This window comes from Chanos chanos, chromosome 3 (genome assembly GCF_902362185.1).
Source record: "Chanos chanos chromosome 3, fChaCha1.1, whole genome shotgun sequence".
NCBI classification, from domain to species: domain Eukaryota; kingdom Metazoa; phylum Chordata; class Actinopteri; order Gonorynchiformes; family Chanidae; genus Chanos; species Chanos chanos.
The window spans coordinates 48,810,400-48,828,453 of NC_044497.1; the positions used below are offsets into that span (position 1 = coordinate 48,810,400).

Below are 18,054 nucleotides of genomic sequence, written 5' to 3' on the forward strand. Positions count from 1 at the left end.
AAGCTTTTGCATCTTCCTCTAAAAGAGATTATATCTGTTCATTCAAGAATCCACTGACAGCATCCAAACTTTCTGAAATACTAACTGCCTGCTAGCTTGGGAAGTAGGCCTTTAATTTGAAACATTTTGTATGTCTCACATGTGATGTTTTAGTCTTTTTAAGCCAACAATCTGGTTGGTTAATTCAGTTTCTTACCAGTGCCAGTTGTGCCTCCATCTGAACTGATAGAAATCCTCTGAGTGGCTACATTATGCTGAAAGTTATGAGACAATGTTTAAAATCCCTCCTTTAAACAAATTTCTGGGCATACATCCTCAGAGCATTTTATTAGTCCTGGTCTCATGATTACTGAACTGCAAGACAAGCTCATTTGATTGGACAGTTTTTCCTCAAACACCCACATTTTGCAACTGTCTCTTATCTTAATGAATCAGACTGAAGCAGTTCCAAAATGACTTAACTTAGCTGAGCCATCTTTATGAGCCTCTGATATGACTGTATGAATCTGATATGAGTCTTCTCTAGACAGTTGAATGGTACAAGGGTCCTGGCTATGGATATAATTGCACGCAATAGTGATTCATCTTCTGTGATGACTGCTTTACAAATGTGTCTGTTATTAGTAAGTCTTTCCAACATAATTAAATGTCAGTGCACACAATGGAAATGACAGCAACCATCACAAAGTGAGCCAATTATGTTGGAAAGACTTAAATTCTAAACCTTCAGGAAGAAACACATGAAAATAAGTATCACCTTACACCGCTTTCAAGATATAACTGTTTTTAAGCATTTTGTACATTAAGCTAAATATACACTTGGTGGTGGTTTGGAGAACATTGTATAGAGATAATAATGCTTATATACCTGGCATTTCTTGCATGGAGGTGCAAAGAAGTCTGGGCTGGCACCAAAAAGATGTAATCTGTCTCAATGTCCACAATTGTCCTCTCGATGTCATCCCAAGTAGGATAATTAGCCCATCCCTCTGTATACAGGTCATATGTGGAAGTAGAATCTGCTGATCCCTTCTCCTTGGTGAAAGATGTCAGAAGTGTTTTTTACATCACTCCTATTGTTAGAATGGAAGAAAAAAACAATCTTATGAAGAATGTCTGTTTACCTTAAAAACAAAAAGGTAGACATAACTTCATTCTTTTAGCAGGTATTTATATTTTGTGCCTTGTCCAATTCTCTTTGTTCATTTTGTGTGATATGCCCAGAGAAACTCACGGAAATATAGCAACAAGTGGCAGGTCAACAGAGGGAATGTCATAAACAGAGAAAATATGTCCATCCATGTCATTAGTGCCAGCAATGTAGTTAATATCACCAACGTTGTGAAATAGCTTGCTAGGAAAGTCAGGCAGGAAGTCGCTGTCAACCACAGGGACGAAGTCCAGGCCCAGAACAAGAGGACTTGGAGGATACACTACCAGTGTCTTAATACTAAGAGGTACGACACATGTAATTAACAACTATTTGGGGCTGAGAAGGCTAAGTAAACAGATCAGTGTATGAGGTTATGGACTGAAAACCTAAAACTGAACACAACTGTATACACTACAGTCACTGGAGGATTGTTCTCACTTGAAGCAGAGCAAATCATGTTCACTTTGGCTGCCAGAATGAGGGAGGAAGAGCTAATGGATTTTAGGCAACTAGCCATACCCGCATCAGTCGGACAACCCGCCTTTTGAGCAACCTATGGACAGAAAAGGAATTTGGGCTTTCTGAAACTTTCTAATCATGCCTTTGTTTAATAACACAGTGCAGCAGATGTCCCATCTGCTATTGTCTTAAATAGATATGTTATAGTCCTGTGATCAACAAGAGGTTAATACACATTGGTGTTAATACACAGTAACATTAAAACATTAGCATGTCATGCCACGAGTTCTATGGGAAACTGACCTGTGACTTTAATCAATAGGAAGGAGAGAAAAACAGTTGAATTTCAAGTTTGGTGTTAAATGCTCATGTGGCGAGGGCAATAAGGGGAGAATGGAGAAAAGATCGACTACACCACATGGGGAATTACACCCCAGGAAATACTATTCCAGGAACCTCGAGTATTGTTTGGGAAATTAATAAGGCACACAGACTCGTTACTGATACAAGATGGAGACATGTTTTCAGAAAAAATGTCATTGAAAGGATCAAATTAATCAACGAAGCAGGGATTTGAGCTGTTGGGGAAGAAAAAAAAAAACAAAACTCAAATGACAGAAACCCAAGAATAAGGGGAGTAGAAACACCACTTTATTACAAATTCAACTACAAAGGCCTTATTGCAAAATTTCAAACAGCAGTTAAACCCTAAAAATGTATAAAATGCCAGTCTGACAAACTAAACAAAACTAAAAATGGAACTGAAGCCACTTGTAGAGAGGCAGACTACAATGAGGAGTGCTCAGGGGTGCTACCCTTACTCACCTCAGGTGCAACACAGCAGTCCTCACAGCAAAAGAAGGGTGGAATCTACCTTTGTGTCCCAGTGCTTTTACTCACATGCATCAAATGAAGGGACCTCACCATGGGTGCCTAACCCCGCCAACAATGGTGCTCTGTTCACTAAAAAGAAGAGAACTAATACAAAAGAGTCACAAATACATGACCCAGTTGGTTTGGCAACAGCCCAAGCACCAGCATCTCAAACACCACAAGGCAAAACAAAGTAAAGATCAAAATAACAGTGAAAACAGTGGCAATGGCTATAGCAATGACAATTGCAGAAGCAATGGCAATAGTAATTGTAATTGCAAATTAGCAATGGCAATAGCAAAACAGCAGCAAGTGAAATGCCTCTGGTATGGGGTACTAACACAGAGTATCACTCCAGGGTGGGCAGGACAACTATAATAGACAGTATTATTAGTTTAAGTCCCTTTCTTATTAGTATAATTGGCTATATTGTAATGGGCACATATCTTGTGAGCTCAAACACAAAACATGCTCAGCCAACAGGTCAAATCAAAGGATCAGTGCTAGAAGACCAAACTCTACACGCCAACGCAGAAACAAAGGATCAGGAGTAAAAAAGGGGGAGCACATACTACCAGATGCTTTATATAGCTTAGCCCTAATTAGGGAGCTGGGAGGAGTCAGGCCTAGGGCTGCATTCACTACCTCTAAACATGGATACTCCTTTAACCGGAACTGGGGGAGCATTCCCCACCACACTCAGAAAAACTAACCCGCCGTGGATAGGATTGGCTGAGGTTTAGTCAGAAATATCATCTAAACCTCCAATTAAACTGTGTTTGCATACCTTCACAGCAAGTGCTTTTGGATTTGTATTCATGGCCCAGGGGCAGAAAACAGAGCCGCTCTGCGAGATAGCTCTCTGGATCAAGCCTTTATGGGGCCCTAAGGAGAATTTGATTGGGGGCCCCCCACCGCCTTGGCGCTGCCAATACTATTGACCAATTTCAATGCTTGATCATTCTCACACCTACATGTAAATCTAACACACCCATTACCAATTTTATTAGTTGTAGCTGTGTTGCTTACATCATACCAATTTCAGCCTGGCATGTTTTTACCCTTCTATGGTTTTTAATCTTGAAAGATAGCAAACTCACAAGAGTGGTCTGGTGTTAATTTTTCACTTTAATATTCAAAGTGATACAGTAGGGGAGAATGGGGTAAGTCAAGCCACCCCCTGAATCTAGGTAACCATACACAAAAGTAGAGATGTGACCTCAAATTAAGGAAGTATAGTTCACATTACTCAATCCATCTTGGACTCAAGCACATGGAGAGAGTGGTAAGCAAACCAGCGCAAAAAAAAAAAGAAGATTTTTGTCATGAATGAATTCATCATGTTACTAAAGTTAAAGTTACTAAAGTTAGTAGTCTTGTATCTTAATTGAAATAGATACGTTTTGGACATTATTACATGTTAATTTAAGTCAGTGTAAGCTACAAAACAAGATCATAAACTTAGTATAATTGTGGGTGTGAGCCACTGTGTGAAACAGTTTTGTCAAAATGGGGGTTGTGGGGTAAAATGGGCCAGTGATGTTGGGGCAAGTTGAGTCAACGGCTCAGTTTACCCCCAAAGTTTAGATAGGCTACATATATACAGAGTAACAGATGGCAAGGCAGTACAAAAGAAAGGCAAATCGAGGCTCAGCTTCCTTGGATGATCTGAAGAGGGCAGCAGGCAAGTGTCAGAGGGGAGGTCCATTTGGTCTGTGGCAAAGAACCACAAGATAGACAGAATGACACTGAACAAAACAAGTAAAGGAGAAGTTCCCAGAACAAGTTATGCCAGACTAACAAAAGCTCATCAGGTGGTGATAACATAGAGTTTGAACTTGCCAGCAACATCGAGGAAACTTGCAGACCAGTTTCATGGACTAATTTCCTTAAATGCTTAGAACTTGCATTTAAGTTAGCAAACAAGAATGGCATTTCTATTCTTGAAAACTGGACTGATCAAAAGAGAGCAGGTTAGTTCTTTTTAAATAACTTATTTTTATATTACACAGTTACAACCCTAGGTTATTTTTCTTACAAAATTATTACTTTATTTAGTTTTCACCTAGGTCACAATTGGTTTGAGCTCCACAGAAAGTGCCACCATCTATCATGAGGTGATAGGTGATACCCCTAAGTGATACCCCTAGAGGGCTCAATTTAACCCACCCCCATGTGCATTTTACCCCTACCTTGGGGCAAGTTGTGCCATAGGACTAACTTTTTTTGATGGGCCATTGTTCTAAAACTATAACAATTAGATAACTTTTAATTTCCATGGGCACACAACAACCTGAGGTATATAAAGTAACTATGATTTGAAACAAATACACTTTGATTTTGCAGTAAAACAATCAAATGTAAAAAGTGACTCATGTTACCCCGTTCTCCCCTACTAAGTGGCATACTGAACGTGGTGTTCTGAAAAGTGACAAAATAAACCAGCTGACAATACATTTGCTGTAAACAAGTTAACCACTTTAAATGTTTTGGTTTAAAAAAGTTGCAACATGCAAAAGTGCAGGACGTACGATGGAGTATTATGGCCACATCAAAGGGAAAAAAATAAACACAGGCAGTAGGCTGCTCTTCTGATATTTCCCCTCTAAAATAACACGTAGCCTAAAATTACGACTTTATTCTTGTAACATTATGACCTTATTGTGATGACTTCGACGCCCTCCCCCTCCAGTTCCACTATGCAGAGACCCCGTCTCAGCCCTGCTAGACTCTGGAGCAGCGGGGAATTTCATCAGCCTTTCCATGGTCCAATCTCTTCTTCTTCCTCTTCGTCGACTGTCAAGCCAAGTCTCCGGGCACTGCCTGGATGGCCGTCCTTTGGGCAACGGGATGGTCACTCATACCACCGCCTCCGTTAAACTCACTGTAGGGGCTCTCCATCAAGAAAATCTCTCATTCCTTGTTCCTGCAGTCTTCCAATCACCCACTCATCCTCAGTCTCCCCAGGCTACAAAAACACAACCCTCACATTTCCTGGTCGGAGAGAGAGATTTCATTTGCCTGTCGACACGCCCAGCGTCTGCTGGATTCTTTTTTGTGGAGAAGAAAGACGGAAGCCTTCATCCTTGTATTGATTACAAGGGTTTGAACTCCATTACAGTGAAGTACTGGTATCCACTCCCTCTGGTTCCCTCAGCTATCGAGCAGCCTTTTGGTCTGGTAAATGTTCCTCCTGTGTTTTAATCAATGGTCAACGACGTTTTAAGAGATATGTTGGGAAGATTTGTCATAGCCTACATCGATGACATTCTTATCCATTTGGCTGCACTCTCAGAACACATCTCTCAGGTTCACCAAGTGTTATCAAGATTACTCAATCACCAACTCTGTGTAAAAGCAGAAAAATGCGTCTTCCACCAAACCACCATCTCCTTCCTGGGTTACGTGACTGGACCAGAGGGGGTGAGAATGGAGAATCAAAAGATTGACGCCATAGCATCTTGGGCAGAACCCAAAACACTGAAAGAATTACAATGATTCCTCGGCTTTGCCAACTTTTACTGCCATTTCATGAACAATTTTAGCTCCGTAGCAGCTCCTCTCATGGCCCTTCTTAAAGGCAAACCCACACGTCTCCACTGTGCAGAAGCCGCTAGAGAAGCATTTCGTCAGTTAAACACACGGTTTACCACAGCACCCATTCTTAAGATGCCCGATCCTAGGAAGCAATTCATTGTCGAAGTTGACGCCTCTGACATTGGTGTAGATGCACTGACACGGATCCATGGGTCATGGGAGGATTCTGCTGAGGATAGAACAATCATCGCCCCTTCATTGATCGTTGCACCCATTCAGTGGGACATTTAAGAAGACATCCAAAGGGGTCAAGCAGAACAACCACCACCACCAGACCTACCCGTGGACAAAACCTTCGTACCCTCTGCACTTCGCAACAGAATCATCACATGGGCTCACACCTCTCTATCCTCCGGTCATCCAGGAATAACTGTCACTATTCATCTCATTTCCTATAAGTACAGGTGGCCCACCTTGGCCTCTGACGTGAGGCATTTTGTACGATCATGTTCGATCTGCACTACTACCAAGACCCCCTGAGAAGTTCCAGCTGGTAAACTCCTTCCACTACCCATACCTCAAAGACCCTGGTCACACATCGCCATAGACTTCATCACTGATCGCTCTCAATCCAATGGGCATACTGCAGTCTTGGTGGTGGTAGATCGTTTTTCTAAAGCATGCCGATTGATACCCTTTGCCTGTCTCCTCTCTGCTCTCCACGTTGCGGATACCATGTTCAATCACATCTTCCGCTGTTTCGGCCCTCCGGAGGACATTCTTTCCAACCGTGGCCCCCAATTCTCCTCTTGTGTATGGAAGGCTTTTATGGAAAAATTGGGTGTCACACTTCAGGTTATCACCCGGAATCGAATGGACAGACAGAGTGGACCATCCAGGACCTGGGGAGGTTTCTTTGCAGTTATTGCCAAAATCGACAGCACGAGTGGTCACAGTTCCTACCCTGGGCGGAGTACGCTCAAAACTCTCTGTGCCATTCTTCCACTGGTCTCACTCCATTCCAGTGTATGCTTGGATGCCAACCTCCTCTCTGTCCTTGTAATCAGAGCCAGACTGAGGCCCCTGTAGTGGACGACTGGTTTCGGCGAGCTGAAAGAGTATGGCAGTTGGTTCATGTCCACCTTCAAAGAGCCATCCGCTGACAGAAACAACAAGCAGATCACCACCGCAAAGGATCCTCCATTTTTCCATCCCGGTGATAGAGTCTGGCTCTATACTCGAGACATCAAGCTCCGCCTGCCTTGTCGTAAACCCAGTCCACAGTTTGTAGGGCCATTCAAGGTCCTCCGAAGGGTCAGTCCGGTCATTTACTCTTCAGTTACCTCCATCATATAGAATCTGTTCTACCTTTCATGTCTCTCTCCTCAGGCTGGTGATTCCTGGTCCACCAGCTGATCCGGTCCCTCTGGATACTCCACCACCAGCTCTGGATATTGACGACGCCCCAGCATATGCAGTACGCACCCTCCTGGACTCCAGACGCTGTCAGGCCGCATCCAGTATTTAGTGAACTGGGAGGTATGGTCCTGAGGAGCGATGCTGGGTTCCTGCTTCTGACATCCTGGATCCCAGCCTCATCTCGGACTTTCACAGGAATCATCCCACCCTCCCAGCCCCTCGACCTCGGGGGCATCCCCCTAGCCAGCAACATCGCATGGCTGGACGACTTCGATGCCTCCACCCTCCAATTCCACCATTCAGAGATCGGCATTGTCGGTCTACTAATCACCGGCTCATCTGCTCATTATCTCTTTCACCTGTTTTCACCTGCTCCCTCCTTGTATTTACACCCCTTGCCTCCAGTCTGTCTTTGCGAAGTCTTCCCCTCCGTTGTGATTACTTAGCATGTCCATTGTATATCTGTAACTTCCATACCATGTTCAGTGCTTATGTTTTACTTAGTCATTGTTTGCTGTATCTACCCGTCTGGAAGACATTAAACTTTTCTTTAATTACATCTGCACTTGCATCCCGCCTTTTGAGGATTGTGACACTTATTTATGAAATCTCCTATTTTTTCCTCAGTGTGGTCCTAATACTCTGTCGTAAGAACAACAATCAACTACAATTAAAATAAAATAACTTAGATAAACAGAGGGATATGTCCTTTTGGTGACAATACTTTTTTGCTGCATTTTCCATCAACACAGAAGAGAGGATTGTAACTTAAAATTAGTCTGGCTGACTGCTTGTATCAAAATACAGTTAAACTCCGTTACAGTGCGCATGCGCATGAATTGTGACACCAGCTCTGACAGAGGCAGCAGGTATTGATTAAACCAGCAATATTAGCTAGCAAGTCCATTAACATACTATTGCGTTTTTGTATGATTATCATTGATATAGTATATCATAAAAAACAGACAAACAAACAAACATTCAGGCTCCCTTCTGGGACATTTCAAGTGCTCTTCGGGGCCCTCTGGTAACCACTTGGGGCCCATAAGCAGTCATTTGTTTGCTTACGTGGCCAGCCGGCTCTGATATGCATTCATTCTGGATGGTGAATTGCAATCTTCAGGTTTTTTTTTTTTTCGTTCCATTTTCTGGGCACTGATCTCTTCTTATCATTTTTGTAAACACAAACACATCTGCTGTATTTCCTTCACTCTGTAGGTTTGTTTAGGGTCAGACTTTGTGTTGTTACTTTTAGCTCATTCTGCAGCTGATTTCATTTCTCTAGCATTTAAAGGTTCTCTGTTTTTTTTGTTTTGTTTCTTTTGTTTTGGGTTTTTTCGTTTGTTTTTTTTTAACCATTGTTTCACTCTACTTGAGATTTGATATGTTGCGTTTGTACATCTTTATGATTAAATTTTGAAGTGGATCCATTGACCTTTAGCTGAATATTTATTGTTTCTCTGTGAAAGATTAGTGTTGTCAAAATGTCAAAGTATCCATAGCCACATATTTCTGATAAGTCAAAGTGTCACTTATTAAAACCCCTATGACTCACACTGTGAAAGTCATGTGTATATAGTTTTAAATGCTCACCCAGAGCTGTGTCAGTTCTTGCTGTTCTGTGAACAAGAACTTTTCATTCTTCTGTTTGTTATATTTTAGTTTTGACTTTTGTATGTCATATGTCATCATTGTGGTGAATGAGAGATTAAATGGGTGACAAAGATTGCAACAAAATGGAGCAATGCATTGTCAGCTTGCCAGTTACATCAGCCAGCCTATTTGTGAATTTTAAATATAAATTTGACTAAAACTCAAAGGCTATCAACATTAACATGGCCTAAAAGTATATAATACTGCTGTGATTATAGGTCAAAAGAATATTTAAGATTGTGTAGCTGAGTTTAACAGTTATTTGTTTTATCTGAGGTTGTAAAGTTTGGCACAGCGGTGAATGACCTACTGCGTCAGCACTTGCTGCTGTACAGTTTGGACTCTGAAAACAGCCAATTGTAACTCTGCTATTATAATTTTCAGCTGAATGGCAAAAACTCCTTTAAAGGTTTTGCTTAATAATGACTAACTAGTGTAGACACATATTTATGAAACTATATTTATAACACACAACATCTTTAATGTAATGTTTTTTTGTGTTTTCTTTTGTAGTGCTTGCTTCAAAATCAGGGATTGTCACTGTGCCATTCGGTAGAGTTGATCATTGCAATGACTGAAAATTAAATATTCACATTTAATATCTTTATGTATCTCAAAATTCTTGAGCTTCAGGGATCTTTTACTTTTTCAAGAAACTAGTTGATCAGGATGGATAATTATCTTATTTTACTGTATGATCAACTCATCCATCAGAGCCCTCTTCAGGGGAAGCGGGAGTAGTTGGTGGTCCAGTATTGGACATAATGAGTCCTCAGTCTCTGCTTGACAGAGCTGCTGCTCATTCTGCTGTTGATCTCCAGATATTTGAGGCCAGAGGTGGTGTAGGTGGGCCAGGTTACAGGGACAGTTGACCCCCCTTTGTTGGGATCCCTGTAAGATGTAAAAATGGAAGGAAAAATAAGCCTACAATTACATTGAACAATTCTGAAGAAGGTATTGTGCAGCTCTAGTTCATTACCCGGTCTTTGCAAAGTTGGTCCAGTAGGAAATCAGGTATCCAGACACATCTCGATGTTGTGGGAAATAAGTCAAAGGAGAGCTAAAAGGCTTTCCGAATACATACTGTAGATCCTCAGCATGATCAGTGGTCACCCAGTATGGGTATGTTGCTATAAGAGTGGGCTCGGAGAACTTGTACGAATAGGTGCGAGCAGTCCTGAGGAGAAAGAGAGTTTTGTATTGATTAAACTTGAGGAGATGAAACTGAATGAACAATGATGAGTATATCACTTAATGCTTGTAGCCAAGAACAATAATTACATGAAGTTTAAATGCTATTGTGTGAAGTCCTAAACCTTCAGGAGGAAATGCAGCATGAAAATAAATATATCTCCTTACACTGCTTTCATGATTCATAACTGTTTTTCAGCATTTTATACATTAAGCTAAATATACACTCTGTGGTGGTTTGAAGAACATTGTATAGAGATAATGATGCTTATATACCTGGAATTTCTTGCATGGAGTTGCAAAGAAGTCTGGGCTGGCACCAAAAAGATGTAATCTGTCTCTATGTCCACAATTGTCCTCTTGATGTCATCCCAAGTAGGATAATTAGCCCATCCCTCTGTATACAGGTTATATGCAGAAGTAGCGCCTGCTGATCCCTTCTCCTTGGTGAAAGATGTCAGAAGTGTTTTTACATCACTCCTATTGTTAGAATGGAAGAGAACAAATCAATCTTATGAAGAATGTCTGTTTACCTTAAAAAACAAAAAGGTAGACATAAATTCATTCTTTTAGCAGGTATTTATATTTTTGTGCCTTGTCCAATTCTCTTTGTTCATTTTGTGTGATATGCCCAGAGAAACTCACGGAAATATAGCCACAAGTGGCAGGTCAACAGAGGGAATGTCATAAACAGAGAAAATATGTCCATCCATGTCATTAGTGCCAGCAATGTAGTCAATATCACCAGCGTTGTGAAATAGCTTGCTAGGAAAGTCAGGCAGGAAGTCGCCATCAACCACAGGGGCGAAGTCCAGGCCCAGAACAAGAGGACCTGGAGGATAAATTCAATATCTCGCTCACTGTCAGCTACCAGTGTCTTAATATTAGAGTTACAACCTATTCATTAGCACCTATTTGGGGCCGAGAAGGCTAAGTAAACAGATCAGTGTACGAGGTTATGGACTGAAAACCTTAAGTTCATGACCTACAACTGAATACAGCTGTATAAACTGCTGTCACTGGAGAATTGTACTCACTTGAAGCAGAGCCAATCATGTTCACTTTGGCTGCCAGAATGAGGGAGGAAGAGCTAACGGATTTCAGGCAACTAGCCATACCCGCATCAGTCGGACAACCCACCTTTTGAGCAACCTATGGACAGAAAAGAATTTAGGCTTTCTGAAACTTTCTAATCATGCCTTTGTTTAATAACACAGTATAGCAGATGTCCCATCTGCTATTGTCTTAAATAGATGTGAGTCTGGATTGAAAAACTAAGTTATGCTCCTGTGATTAACAAGAGGTTAATACACATTGATGTATCACACAGTAAAATTAAAACATTAGCATGTCATGCCATGAGCTTTATGGAAAACTGACCTGTGACTTTAATCAACAGGAGGGAGAGAAAAGCAGTGGAATTTCAAGTTTAGTGTTAAATAATCAGAAGGACTACCCAGTTGTAGATTGGATTGGCTGAGGTTTAGTCAGAAATATCATCTAAACCTCCAATTAAATTGTGTTTGCATACCTTCACAGCAAGTGCTTTTGGATTTGTATTCATGGCCCAGGGGCAGAAAACAGAGCCGCTCTGTGAGATAGCTCTCCGGATCAAGCCTTTGTTTTTGGGGGAAATGATCTGTGTGGGAGGGCACACACACACAGAGACAAAAACACATACACACACCACACACACACACACACACAAACACATCACAGAAGTAATACTGAAGGCTACAGAAGTATAGATTAAAGAAATCTATACACCATATGAGCGTGAGAGAAGGATCTGTACCTGGAAGTTTACACTGGCTCCTCCAGCAGATTCTCCAAAGACAGTGATGTTGTTAGGATCTCCACCAAAGGCAGCAATGTTCCTGTGCACCCAAGCAATAGCAGCATGCTGATCCCAGAGTCCGTAGTTTCCTGTAGGTCAGTTTGTGGAAATTCAGTTATATAGAATTAAGATACCCAAGTCCTTATTTTGGTAAGATTTTACTAGTGGAGTGTACAGTAGGTGGCAGTACTTACCCAGTATTTGTGAGTCCCCTGTACTAAGGAATCCAAGAGGGCCAAGGCGATAGTTTGAAGACACCACAATCACATTGCCCCTGTCAGCAATCTCCTCACCATTGTACAAGTAATTGTCCAAATAAGGAACTCCCTGTGCGCTACCAATCATGAAGCCACCACCATAGATCCAAACCATGACGGGAAGACCACGTGATACTGCACAAGAAAATGAGCTACTTATATTTACATGTTTCCTTTTATCTGTCCAGTTACATTACTGAGTTTAGATAACATTTGAAAACCTTGGTGATTGAATTTTGGAAACAAATTGAAAATGTCTACTTTCCTCTGGTAGATAATGGCTCTTATGTTTGATGACAGGTGAAACAGTTGTACCTGTGCTACCCTGAGGGACCCAAATGTTGAGATAGAGGCAGTCTTCACTGCCACGTGTGCCAGTCTGGAGTTCATTCAGTTGCAAACATCTTTCCTTGAACTGAGTTGTCTTCAGAACACCTGTTCAGATTAAAACAGTAGTAATATAACTCCAAAACCAGACCGCAATGAAGCCTCAGTAAGCAAAATCCTGACAGACAGGAACTTTGTTCATCTAATTGGGATATATGTTGTGTTAACTAAGGTGGAAAATAATTATTTGAACTGTCTTTTTTCTTTTCTTTTCTTTTCTTTTCTTTTCTTTTCTTTTCTTTTCTTTTCTTTTCGCCATAGTTTCACTTACCACTCCAGCCAGGGTGACGTTGGGGCTTCTCAAACCTCTTTGGTTTGGCAGCAAATGGGATTCCTTTGAAGACGTCAATGGAGCGAGATGACCCTTTCCATAGATTGGTCCCCTCTACCATTCCGCCCTCTGTTTTCACTACTCCAAGCTTTGAAAAGTCATTTGCTTGCTTTACTATCAATTTTTAGGCTGAAATATATTTTGCTGTTATATTTTGTTCACTGAGGAATCTCATAGCTTATTGAAAGATAACAAATAAAAAATGTCACATACTCTGTATGGCTAAATACATGTTTAATTAAGGAATCCCTTTTTCTGGAATTGCAGTGAAAGACTGTATGACAAAAATTCTGCATGTCTTTACCAAACACTTGCATTTGCACAAAATAGATAAATGATGTTAAGACAGAACAGTTCCATAAATGTTCATTTAAGATATTAATTTCCTCACTACCCAGTAAAGAGGTGTTGCATGAAGCTATATTTCAATAACTGCTGATTATAAAAATAGTCGTTGATGACTGTTGATGACTTACAGTAGCGGCCGATATAGACCCTGGGAAGAGGGCTGCAGCGATCAGTATCCCCAGCACAACCACAGTCATCATTGCCAACAAGAGGCAGGTGTAAGACAGCTGAACTTTCTCTCTGCCTATTTATACAAATCTTGTCCATATCACAATCCATATCACTCTTCCATACCCAATTATCATAGCTTTATTTCAGGCCTTTACTGAACCTGAACTTAGTTGACCCTTTTCTGCCCTATTAGTAGTGTACACTCACCAGCTCACACACAGAGTGTATGTGTATCTGACCACGTGCCACAATTGTACAGTTTAAAACACTAAAGACAGGGCTGTAAAAGTTTGGGATACAGAGAAATGTTACTGTTATATTATCTAAATAAGAGTATAGTATTTTCCACAAGCTTGATAGTCTAAATTTAATTCCGTTCTACTGTGTTTCTCTTTTTTTTCATTTGTTTTCTTTGCTCATCTTTAACAAGGTTAAAATGACTTGTCTCACGACAGTCTAAACCCAGTTCATGTTCCCTATTAGTGGGTGAACAATCCATGCTTTGTGAATTTTGCTGTCAATTCTACAGGTAACAAAAAGGACTAAAACTACTACATCACTTCAGAGACTCAGAAAGTATTCAAATTCTCTCAACAACATTCAAAAGCATTTATTTACACTTTTCAAAACATGAAAAACACAAGACCTTATTCAGTGCTCATAACCAAAGGGAACAGTTCGCAGTCAACACTACGCTGCAATATGCTGCATTTTCCAGCAAAATCCAGTAAATTTCTTATTCAACTGAAATAACTCAGTTACTAGTCATGTGTAATCAAGCATTTCTGTCTCCATCTAATTGTCACTCCCCTCAGAGGGCTGATAGTTCCTATCATCATCATTGTCATCATCTTCCTCTTCTTCTTCTTCCTCCTCTCCACTGTTGGCCATTCTATGCCCCACTGAAACACGTTTGGGCCTCAAGGTTATTAATATTAATTTAGTAAACACACAGCCATGTTAATAAACCATAGATCTCAAATCACAGGTTGATGGAGATATCTTCAAACATAAATAAACACACAAACACAGGTCAACTTTTAATGGGAATGTACACTCATGCAATTCTGTATGTGACAACTGGAAGCCATCCATGTGACACCTGACAGTTTTTTCCCATTAATCTTTTCAAAGAGGCTTAAAGGAAAGGAAAATGCTGAAGTTGCACATGGAAGAAAAACAACTACCGGCTAATCAAAAGTTTGAGCCAAAGGATAAAGGATATCCAAATCAGGCCCAGCGTGACTGTAGTTGATGCCAAACCTATGAGTAACTCCAACTTCAAGATAAGTCTGGTCTTCATCGACGAAAGCCAGTGTTTTTTTTGGGACTGATTTTCGTCCTTCTTGTAAGCAAGCAGACAAATTAATAGTTCTGAAACTAAGTAAGTAAGCACATACATACTTAAATAAATGAATAAATAAATAAATAAATACATACATACATACATACAAAAAAAGAAAGAAAGAAAGAAAGAAAGAAAGAAAGAAAGAAAGAAAGAAAGAAAGAAAGAAGGAATGAATGAATGAATGAATGAATATGTCTGCTTTGCGCAAAATACCTGCCCAAAATACAATCAGCAATAATACACATAGGCCTATTCTAAATTTTTGGGAATATTACATTCATCTGACCCAACAAACAACACAATGCTTGGTGAGGACTGACAGATAACTGGGTGGCATATGGGTACTTACTTGATGATGATATTTTGGACCTGATTTGTAAACACATTTTAGACCATTAACTAATGTTACTCAGTTATACTCATCCGTCACCAAGACCAATGAATTTCCTTTGATGACCTCTATCTACTCCTATGACCTTACCTGGCCTTTTGGCACGTACAATCTGGGTAATCATGCCAGATATAATATCCCATAGCTCACCTGCAGTGCAGGGCAGACACCAGCCATCACACTCATCACACTCTTCCTCCTTCCCATCATTCTGGTGGATGATTGTTTTTAATCTGAAGCATCTGTATACAATCAAAAATCTTACATTTAACTCTTAGAAAATGACTGATATTATTTTAAAAATGGAGGAGAAATAAAACCTCATTACAGTCCATATCCCTGTCAAGAAAGGCAGTTTATTGAGGCAAAAAACTGTCAGTGCCTTGTGAGCCCTGAGGGACCCAGATATTAAGATAGAGGCAGTCCTCGCTACCATACGTGTCAGTCTGGAGCAAGTTTGGCTGCAAACACCTCTTTCTGAATTCTGTCGCCTTCAGAACACCTGGAGGTCAAATAAGTGATAATCAGACCCTAAATATTGCGCTCTGCATAGATGGTAAGCCTTCGGAACGAAGCAATTGGAAGCATATTGATGGTTAGGTGGTTAGTTCAAGTGCTATCCTCCTCTGAAGTTTCACTTACCATCCCAGCCAGGGTGAGGTTTAGGCTTCTCAAACCTTCCAGGGAGTGCAGCAAATGGGATTCCCTTGAAGACACACGGCGTAATAGTTGATTGTTTTTTTGAGATCTCGAATGAATCATGCCATTACCCCATCATAACAATTCATTGTTTTCATGAGATCATTGTGATTTCTCAAGATTGTAATAGTCTGACTCAGTGTAGGAGGTTTGAAGTGATGTTTTTATAATCTAATAAATTTGCTTACTCTAATAAATGTCTGCATTATCTGTGAATTAAACTTTCATAATTTAAATATTCACAAATATATCACTGTATAAGTCTAAAGCGTTGGTCAACAATTGAAAAAAATTTATAATAAAAGAAAAAATTATGTTGCACTCTCCAGAAAACAATTACTTGTTAGGTTGTGATAACAGGATAATTAATCTGAGATCTTGAACAAACAACTGATTGTTATTTTGTGATGACAAGGAAAAAAAAAATTGGAGTCATGTCATCTACATATTATTCCATGCATCATTTATCATTATTTCAATGGATCATTATATAATAAGTAGGCTTTGTCAAAGCCTGGGTGGTATGAGAGATGAGTCAAATAAACACCATTGGGAAGACTGCAGAAAACATTGTATGGAAAAAAGATGGAAATAGATGAATGATCACATGCCTGCCAGAACAAAGAAAGTAAAACAGCCATGATACTGAAATTTAAAAAGAGTTAGTAGATATTGCAAAAGATAACAAGTAATAGTTAAATTATGTTATTACCCCTGATACATGACCTCACAAAATAATTCAGCATGGCAGTGTGAGGGGCACTTGCTCAAATTCATTAGCTGCAATGTCAAGGGGCTGAACAAACCAGTTAAGCGCAGTAAAGTACCTCACCACCTTCAGAGTCTAGGGACACATATTGCTTTCCTACAGGGACCCCACCTGAAAAATATTCACCAACCTAGGGTACATTAAACGTGGGTTGGTCAACCGTATCATTCACTTTACAATAGTAAGGCAAGGGGAGCTGCAGCTCTCATACGTAAATCTATGCCATTTATCCTATCAAGTGCCAAACCTGACCCCAGTGGAATATTTATCATAGTGCCTGCTGATAAAATCTATAATATCCCAGTTATCCTAACTAATGTTTATGCCCCTAATTCAGATGATGATTTTTTTTTTCATAGCCTTTGCCACTCTATTAGCTAGGAGATCAATCTTATTGTGATGGAAATCATCCACCCCACCAACAGTGTTTCACTGGTTAAGAGATCTTTTATGCTATTCTAAGCTAGAGAAGATGAGAACTACATTGCATGGCTCCACTTCAAAACTTTACAAGATATGGAATCCCCATCTTGAATACTTGAAGTCAAACCAGTTCCCCTCTGCCACTTTATAACCTACTTTATAAATTTTTACATTAGATCATTTGTGTCACCTGCACACCATGTGAGGGCTGACAATGAACTGAGATAATAATGTATAGATCTACTTCCTTGCTGCCTTCATTGTGAGCAAAGCATTTTGTATGCTCAAAGAACCCTTTTTCTGAATTTATTTATTTTAATTTCTGTTTTGTGTCTTTAATTTGTAAGTGTGTACTATGTCTGTATGTGTGTATATCTACCTGAGTTTACATAACTTGTGTGTACTCTTTGAAAACTGGTCCAGCGTTTTCCGAAGGTCATATTCATTTTTTCAATTCTTCATTGCCAACTTTGGCATGGTATTATACCCGGCATCAACTTGACAAGACACTGATGTAGAAAGAGTTTGTTGTTTTATTCCTCTGTAAGGTTCTGATGTGCGTGAACTTAAACACAATCTGAAACTTTAATTCTTCATTAACCAGTGGGTAACATGAGGTGGCAGTCTTCAGGTTAACATTCAATTCACTACTTTGATGCTGTTTTGTTTGAAGCAGGAGGCTATTTTTGTACCGACGTTTCTCAATCAGAGATGCATGACTTATCACTTGCCACTTATTGGCAAACTTTCTTCTCCACTACTATTATTAACTACTCTTTACTTCAAGTGCATTCGACTGCCCCAGCTG

General features: G+C 40.1%; 1 protein-coding gene across 1 annotated transcript; it reads right to left on the reverse strand.

Moving 5' to 3' along the window:
- Nucleotides 1–9,796: 9,796 nt before the first annotated feature.
- LOC115807610 (bile salt-activated lipase-like) lies at nt 9,797–13,642 on the reverse strand. The gene is made up of 11 exons (XM_030768682.1): nt 13,574–13,642; nt 13,038–13,185; nt 12,695–12,814; nt 12,317–12,514; nt 12,081–12,211; nt 11,817–11,924; nt 11,323–11,437; nt 10,931–11,117; nt 10,562–10,765; nt 10,074–10,271; nt 9,797–9,985 (listed from the first exon to the last, which is right to left on the reverse strand). The coding sequence occupies exons 1-11, from the start codon at nt 13,640–13,642 to the stop codon at nt 9,817–9,819; spliced, it is 1,647 nt and encodes a 548-aa protein (XP_030624542.1). The 3' UTR covers nt 9,797–9,816.
- Nucleotides 13,643–18,054: the final 4,412 nt, after the last annotated feature.